Raw genomic sequence first — 8,828 nt, forward strand, 5'->3', positions numbered from 1 at the left:
GATAGCTAGTGGGAAGCAACCACATAGCACAGGGAGATCAGCTCGGTGCTTTGTGACCACCTAGAGGGGTGGGATAGGGAGGGTGGGAGGGAGGGAGATGCAAGAGGGAAGAGATATGGGAACATATGTATATGTATAACTGATTCACTTTGTTATAAAGCAGAAACTAACAAACCATTGTAAAGCAATTATACTCCAATAAAGATGTTAAAAAAAAAAAAATAGCACAGGGACCAGGGAGGGGCCACTGGGGGAACATTCTACTTCTTAAACTGGGTGGTGGTTTCGTTATTCTTTCTACCGTCTTTCTTTTCATGCACACATTACATACTTTTATTATTAAGAAGTATTTCACACTTAAAATAAAAAATACAATGCATTTTTAAAAGAGCTGGCTTGCAAAACCCAAACAAGCTAATAGCTCTGATCATCTCAATATTCCTCTAATGTCTAATTGCCAAAATAGAAGAGAAGAACAAAAAAAACAGGATGACACATGGGAAAAGGCCTGCCCTCAGTCTGATGACGCCCTCCACCTGGCACCAATAGTGGGAAATCACCGACAACTCAAGAAAATCTCAAGACAACTTCTCAAATAGATATAACATCTGACTTGTCTCAATCTCATGTGACACCTTCATTCTTTTGCCGGATCCCGATGCTTAAAAAAAAAAAAAAAAAAAAAGAGCAACAGCCAGTATCTCAGACCTCCCCTCCTGGGACTCCAGACAACGCCTGCATCTCCTTCTCTAGAAGGACCGCCTCCCCTCCACCCCAACCCCCAAGGTTTCCTTCAGAGCTCTGCAGAGGAGGGACTCAAATATTTCTTGGACTGAACTTTAGACTCTGGAAGAGAAACAGAAATCTAATGTTTAATCACCACCCCCATGGGCCAGAACACCTCAGAGACAAGATAGGAAGACTGGAGAGACCAGAACACTTGATAATAACCGTCCTGGCCGCTGGGGGAGGAAACAGGCATTCCAACTTCACAGCTGAGAGAATACTGATGACAGCACAGCCTCCACGGAGGAACATTAACCATTTAAATGGACATGCCCTTTGGCCTGGCCACTCCTAGGAAGTTGCTGCAGTTGGATGTTAAACTCCATGAAGACAGAGAGGTTTCCACGCATCTGTGCACTGCTGGAGCCCCACACACCTTTACTACATATTTGCTCATGCAAAATTCTATCTATTCATTGCAGTTGGGTTTGTAAAAGCAAAATACCAGCAACAACTTCAACAGCCATCAGTAAGGGACTCGTTATAAAATCACTCACCCTTTTGATAAAATTTGATACAAATTTACCAGTGGTTTAAAAGGGGTGGTGAGGGGGAATATGCACATCTTCCCCAAAGCCATAGACTATCTCTGGAAGGGAACATTATCATACATGAGAAACTATTAACAATGAGGGCCTCCAGAGGGGGATGGGGAACCAGCATGGGGAGACCTGCCTGTTTTTTACTGTTACGCCCTTTTGTACTGTTTGATTTTATTTATTTATTTTTTTACCATGTACATCAATGACCTTGTCAAGGTTTATTCATATATTCGCACGTGTGTGTGTGTATATATATAATATATGCATGTACATACGTATATATAAAATGTGTGCATGTGTATATATGTACATCTATATATATGCATATACATACACATACATACACACACATTTTAAATGACTCCTCTTGAATTTGGACAGAAAACCCCAATGGCTTCAGTTTCCACTGAAGCCGATGGTGACAAGACCCTCCAGAACATTCCAGCACCATCTTTGCAGGGAGAGACAGGAGAGGGATAAGAAGTACTATGCAAGTGTTACAGGAAATGGCATGTTATTGCTTTTTTAACAGTAAAGCCACCAGCCTCTTTCCACACTGCACACTTGCAAATCACCCTCCAGGGAACTTGAAAAGTTCCAGAAAAATCTTTATCCCCAGCACCATGCCAGGCTCCAGTTTTGCAGTTTGTGTCTAAGCGGCTGAAACATTAGCTCTCTCACTCTGAAGAGTGTTGCCTTACTCTCTCGGTTTATCAGCTTTAAGGCCTCAGGAGCTCTCCCAGGTCAGTGAGGGGCCTCAGTCTGTAAGAGCTGGGCCAGAGGGTGGAAGCCCAGCAAACCCCACCACCACCCCAGGAGACCCTACCAGCTGGGCCGGCGGCACCCTAGGTGTTGAAGCCCAGCTGCAACAGGGCCCCCGTCTCCACCAGCCCCAGGGCTCTGAGACACGTGTTCAGAAAGCAACCAGGGGCCGCCCCTTCCAGCTCTGGCTTTCCAGACCCAGTCAAAGACAGGACTCCTGAGGAACAGCTGCAGGGAGGGTGGGGCTCCCCTCCTCCTTTTCTCCCCTCCCCTCCCATGCCAACCCCTAAGAGATAAACACAACAGATGGGCAAAAGTAGGGGAGGTCCGCAGAGAAGGGTCAGCAGCAATGCTCAGGAAGGGGTGAGCAATGCCACCCCAATTCAAATCGCTTTAGGTTTGTTGCTGGTAAAATGGAGATAATTCCGGTTTTGCCTGGCCCATGGGATTATTCTAAGCCCGGAAATCACTTTACAGACCGTCATAAGTGAAAAGATAACATCTGCGTGGGCTTTTCTTTGGGGGGGTGGGTGGAGGTTGCAGTGATCCTGAGATAGCAAGGCTTGGGTGAATGTTGGAAAACCTGGATTACAGAGGGGGCACAAACACAGGTGCATGTGGAAGAAAGTATGGGTAGGTGCACAGACTGGGGGTGTTCGAGTCAGAGGGGGCTGTCAGGGGTACTGGGAAGGCGTGTGCATGTGTGGAGGGAGTACCTGAGGGCGCTTACCCAGATTACTTAAGGTGGGGGCCAGTGAGAGGGGCCCAGACTTGGTTGTGAGAAAAGCTAGCGAGGGGATAGGAACAAGCACAGATGTGAGTGGGGGGCGGTGAGTTTGGGGTCACAGGCTCAGGTGTTGGGTGTGGAGGTGCAGGCCCAGGTGTGGTGGCGCGGGGGCCGGGGGTGGGGTGTGTGTGTGAGGACGCCCTGTGGTGTGGGGCTGTCATCGAGGGAAAGTCTCAAGCGACGTGTCGGTGGGTGTTCATGAGCGGGGGCGCGGTGTCAGGTGTGTGAGGGGGAATATAAGTGCGGGCACAGAGTCAGGTGCTTGTAGGGGTGCAGAGTCAACTGTGCGGGGCGCCTGGGGGCGCGGCCCCAGGGGTGCGGAGGGTGTCGGCGAGGCGGACAGTCTCAGGTGTATGAGGGGAGATGTCAGCGAGAAGGTATGTGGTGTCAGGTATGTGTGGGCTGACGGAGAGAGGCTCCGATCCGGCTGTGGGAGCCCCAAGGGGGCACCAGACTAGCGGTGTTGGGGGCGGGGGGGGGTAGGCTTTAACCTCTCCCAGTCCCCGCGATGCTGCTGTCACGCCCCGCCTCGTCCGCCCCCGCCCCGGGCCCATGACAGCAATGGGCCTCGCCCTAGGTCGGCCCGAGGGGCGCGGGCCCCCTCGACGCCTGCGCCGCCCCGCGCCCCGCGTGCCCCCTCACCGACTGGGACGTGTCGCTGAAGCCGCTGCCGCCGCCACCTCCAGCCGCCACAGCCCCGCCTCGCGCACCCTCCGCGCGCGCCGCGGGAGGGGTCCACGCCGTACTGCGATTGGCTGCGTGCTGGCCAACCATCTCTGGAGACAGCTGAGATTGGTAGACATGAAGCGGACGGGCAGCTCCTGAAGCCAATCACTGAGGAGTAGAGGCGGGGCTATCGGGAGACCCAGTGGGTCCCCAGGGTAGTCCTGCTGGGCGCGAGGTGCTGGGAGGCTAGGGCCTAGAGGAGGGCGAAGATTAGAGCTTTGGAAGAAGACGGGCATCCCTGGTGACCAATCGCTGCGGAGTAAGGGCGGGGCTCCGAAGAAGCTGGCGCTACTGGCGCAAGAGGAACGGAGGGCGTAGCCCGGAGAGCGACGGAGATTGGCTGCGAAGCTAAAGACGGGCAGGGCCGGCGGCCAATCGTAGGGGCCGTGCGCCCTGGACAAGACTTGGAGCAAACGAGGTGCAGAGTTTGGCCCTGAGCGCGGTGCCCGGAGGCGGCCTCGGGGGTCACGCGCAGGGTCCCCTGAGGCTGTGGCGAAGTCAGACCCTCGGGCCACCCAGCGCAGAAGCAGGACCTCCAACTTGGGCCCTGAGCTTGGCCATCACGGCTGAAGGACTCGTGGATAATTCTTCATCTCCTCACTACCCGCTGTTCCCCTGCAAATGATACGGAGAGGGCAGAGACTCGCTGGAGGTCACTCAGCTGCAGCTCCGGGTAGTGCGAACACGTGGAAATAGGTGGAATCCTACTCACGCACTTTGTGATTTTCTGGAAATGTTTGACTTCTCCGAGTTCAAGCTTTCTCCTCCACAGGATCAAATGACCTCCCTATCGGGGCCACCTCCCTGCTAAACCTTTGGTGAATTAACCGAATCCTAACCACAAGCCCATGAGGTCAAAGAGACCACTGGCCCCATTTTACAGAAATCAGAGCACAGAGAGGTCAAGTTCCTTGCCCCTGGTCGCACTGCAGGTCAGCAGGCCCAAAGTAGCCTGCTTTTTGGAAAAGGGGTAAGGCAGTGTCAGAGCACAGCCACTGGGGCCCTGAGTGACTAGGGTTTGAATACTTGTCCAGCCACTGACTGCATAACCTTGAGCAAGGCACTTGTGAGCCTCAGTTTCCTCATGGGACAATGATTCCTACACCTTCATCTTTCCTCTCTGGGGCTTCTCCCCTGGGAGAATTTATATTCCAGCCCTCACCTTGACCTTCTGGTGAAAGCCTTTGACCCACTGCAGGTCACATCTGGCCTGTGAGCCCCAGCTTTTCTGTGAGGTGCGGGGTCATGGGATTCTTTGCAGATAGGGAGGCAGCTGCTGTCCAGTGCTAGGCTGTGTCATTGGCACCTCCCCCAAGCCCACCCTGTTCTCTGACTCACCAAGTGCTAGGGCAGAGAGGATTACATATGTTCCCAGATACTGGCTCTTATTTCCTCTAGGTGTGGGCTGGGGTTGGTGGAGATCAAGTTCACAACCAGGGAATCCTGAGAGGGAGCAAGGCTGAGCTAGACCCTAATAATGGCTCACATTTCAGGGCTGTGCAAGCCCCCTGCTAAGTGCATAATCTATAACTTCTCAAAGGGCCCCTGTGAGGAAACAATGGGGGGCTCACAAGTGGGAGTAACTAGCCTGGGGCTACCATCTGCCTCCTGATATTCCCAGGATATTCCCACCTGAGCCTCCTCTCAAATATCTCCCAACTTGGTTGGCTTCCCTGCAACTTCCAGGCCCTAGTCTCCATTCTGCCTTCTGGAGAAGAGGAGCTGAGTGCTGAACACCTACTGGGTGTCAGGTCTTTGCTGAGCCAGGCACTTCTCAAACACCATCTCATGACCTGACTTCCAGATAGGGGTGATGGTGCCCACTTTGCAGATGGGAAAACTGAGCTTCGTGCAACCGCTGTTTCTTGCTGGAAGGGCCTGGGACTGGGTTTGAATCCCTGCTCTTCCTGACTTGCTGGCAACAGGACCTTCAGCAAGTGACTCAAACTCCCTGCCTCAGTTTCTCCAAGTAGCTCCCAGGGTCGATGGGAGCATTAGCGAAATGAATGGAAGCAAACCACAAACGTGTTGGTCTACAGCAAGTGCTTGCTGAGTGTTGGTTGGATAAACTGTTCTTTTCGGGGCCTCTGTTTCCCTCTCTGTAAATAGCACTTGATGGAATGTAGACACAGACCAACTATGGGAGTGGTTTGCCACCCAAAGAGGGAGATATTTATACTGGAGGAGTCCCCACCTGCAGCACCCACCTGCTAGGTCCTGTGAGGGAGGCAGTAAGCTCCTGGAAGGTCTCACAGTACCCCCAGGGACAGTGCCAACTGAGGCAAGTGTCAGGCAGTGGCCCAGCACTGGGCTGCCTCTCCTGATGGTGCCAGTGGTGCTGGCTGGGCTCTGGCTTCTGTTCACTCATCAGCAAGCTGGTGCTGGCCAACTTCCCTGCCACCTCCCAACAATGGCAGGCAGTGTCTCTTGGCATCAGCAACTGACACCCCCCACCATGGGCACCTCGGCTGTACCTGGTGAGGGTGCCCAGGGGATTCCCAGCTTTTCCCTGTCTGCCTGGCTTCCCCTGGGCAGGACACTGACTCTCTGCGCCGCCAGTTCCCGCTACTTCTCAGGAATCCCAGGAATCATCTGACACGATGGCCGTGTGCCAGGCCTGGGCACGGTGACAGGGCTTAATCAACCGAGGCTAGAGAGCCATTTGCCCAAGGTCATGTTAGCAACTCTGGCAACAGAGGAGGGGCACGGAGGCAGGCCGAGCCAGGTTCTCATCCCATCTCGGCCCCTTGAATGCCGACGAGTCTGTTTCTCATCTGGAAAATGGGGTTCACAGGCCCTGCCTCTCAAATGTGTTCACAGTGAAAAAGCAACAGTGTTCCTTTCCCAGGACGCTGGGCCCTTCCCTGGCTGGAGGGACACATCCTTAACAGAGACGACAGTCAAGACTAACTGATTCAAAGGCAGCCTCACTCAGCCTCCCAGAGGCTCAGAGAGGTCAGGCCCCTCCTCGAAAAGCACACAACAGTAGAGGCAGAACTGAATGTGCTGACCCCTTTCTTGTAGCGGTTTCCCCCTTAGCCCATGTTTCCGTGTCAAAAACAAGGACAGTGTGACAAGCACTCCTTAAAACAGTGCTCTGTGCCAGGCATCCCCTGAACCAGGCCTTGCTGTGGCCCTGTGCAGTGACACACTTAGCTCATTTCCAGGTGAGGAGGCAGAGGCTCACCTGAGGTGGCAGAGGAGGGACTGGAACACAGGCCTGGCGGACCTCAGTGAAATGTGGGGTCTTCAGCTGGAGGCGGGGCCTCACCCAGCCTGGGGATGTCCAAACAGGCCCTGACCCACACCCGCTGGAGACACCCTCAGGCAAGGTGGGGAGGACTGATAAGCAGGAGCCACCCCTCCTGGAAGAAGACTGCAGCTGTAGGAAGGCTGGTTGGAAGCGCAGGGGAGGGGACTGGGGCTGCAGGGGCAGAGGCCTTCCCTCCAACCACCCTGCGTACCTATTAATTTACTCAGGTGTACATTCAGAAACATTTATGGGAAACTGGAGCAGAGCGGGGACCCAGGAGCCTGCCCATATGGAGCTCATGGATGGGGGGGAGGGGCAGACAAAGGAGAAAAGCCCACAAGTGAGGTGACCTTAGATGGGGTCAGAGATCAAGGACACAGCACAAGTGGTGATTGGCGGGGGGGGGTGGTGCGGGGGGTGCGGGGGGTGGTGCCAGGGCAGGGGAACAATAGGGGATCTCTGAGAAGACAATGTGTGATCTGGAACCTGGTGCCAGGAAGGAGCTGGCCACAGGTAGGGCTGGGGAAGGATGCTCCATGCAGCGTACAACACGTGCAAAGGCCCTGAGGCGGGGAGGCTGGAGTGACTGGAACTGTGATTAAAGGGGAGCATGGGGAAAATGTGGGTGGGAGGCAGGTAGGGCCTGGAGGACAGTTTGGTTTTATGGGGAGGGCAATGGGGAGCCACAGGCAGGTTGAGAGCAGAGCTGAGGCAGGAATTACACGGCTGGCACCTCAGACTTCCCCAGAAATGGACTAGTAGCTCCCACCTCCCCCCACAAGAGACAGATGAAGAAACATGATGCTCACGGGGCCCAAGGACTGCTCCAAGGTCACATGGGTGGCCAACCTAGAAGTCAAGTCGGGGCAACCTGGAGCAGGTGTGGCTGAGTCCCCAGTGAGGGAGGTCAGGGCCGGGTGACTGGGTCAGAGGTTCTCATCAGCCCCACTGAGCTGGCAGGGCCCCACCCATCCAGGGGTGGAGGAGGTTTGGACACCACAGGAAGGTGGGACTAGGGTGATGCTCCCCCCATAGCTATTTGCATGGGCCAACTTCCATAGAAACCAGAAGCCTTCTGGGCAAGGGCCTGAGCTGATGTCAAGGACTGAACTCAAGACATTCTTCAGCCTAGAGGAGGTGAATGACCTGTAGTGGGGTGGGGACTCCGAGAGGTGAGAAGGGCTCCTAATGTGTGAGCTGGAGGTGTCAGGCATGGCGCCTGGAGCCCACCAGGGGGCCTGAGGCTGCCCTGACTCTGACTGGGCCACGCGGGATGCACGAGCTGCCAGGTGACCACAACATGACCCCAAGGGTGAATGCAGAGAAGGAGAGCTGGGGTCTGCCAGGCACCGCTGCCTGGCGACTCCTCCAAGGCACTTGGGGAGGATGGGCACTGGGGGCAGCAACAGTGATGCCCACTTTACAGATGGGGAAACTGAGGCTCAGAGAGGGAAGCCAGGCTGCCGAAGCCAGCCAGTGAGTGAGGACCTCAACGCAGCCAGGTGGGAGAGTGCAGGACGGTCTCCTGGGGTGATTCGGGTGCTAAAGCTAGATGGTCAGGTGTCTCCCATGTGCCCAGCTCTGCTCCAACACCCTTCGGAGGGGGCTCTATCCCCTCCCCTCTCCCTGCTTTACGGAGGAGCAAATCAAGGCTCAGAGAGGTTAGGTCACCAGCTCAAGGCCACAGAGCTGGGTGGGGGCTAGACACTGAGTGCTCCAGCCCCCGAAAGTCAATGCACATTGAGGAACAGCAACCTTGGCACCCTTGGATCCCAAGTCTGACAATGACCCCAGCAGCCCACCCCTCTGAGGGTGACAGTGAATCATACATCGCAGGCTGCTCTCAAAACCCCTTCACTTTCCTCAGTGAACCCATGACCTCCCCAAACATGCACCCCTCTCCCCTGTTCTTTGAGGCCACTGGCTGTGGCTCCCATGCCACGTGGTGCTACGGAAGAGACCCTTCCATTGA

General features: G+C 54.9%; 1 protein-coding gene across 2 annotated transcripts in view; it reads right to left on the reverse strand.

The window, feature by feature from the left end:
• Positions 1–3,736, reverse strand: part of SLC25A42 (solute carrier family 25 member 42) — a 25,695-nt gene extending 21,959 nt beyond the window's left edge. Inside the window, exon 1 of one of the 2 annotated variants that reach the window (XM_036848407.1) lies at positions 3,520–3,736. In XM_036848407.1, the coding sequence (XP_036704302.1) occupies positions 3,520–3,680 (161 nt within the window). In that variant the 5' untranslated portion in view covers positions 3,681–3,736. The remainder of the gene's footprint in view (positions 1–3,519) is intronic. The other variant, XM_036848408.1, reaches the window with a different exon arrangement.
• Between the last annotated feature and the right edge of the window lie 5,092 nt (positions 3,737–8,828).

The sequence above is a fragment of the Balaenoptera musculus genome, chromosome 3 (genome assembly GCF_009873245.2).
Source record: "Balaenoptera musculus isolate JJ_BM4_2016_0621 chromosome 3, mBalMus1.pri.v3, whole genome shotgun sequence".
NCBI lineage: Eukaryota > Metazoa > Chordata > Mammalia > Artiodactyla > Balaenopteridae > Balaenoptera > Balaenoptera musculus.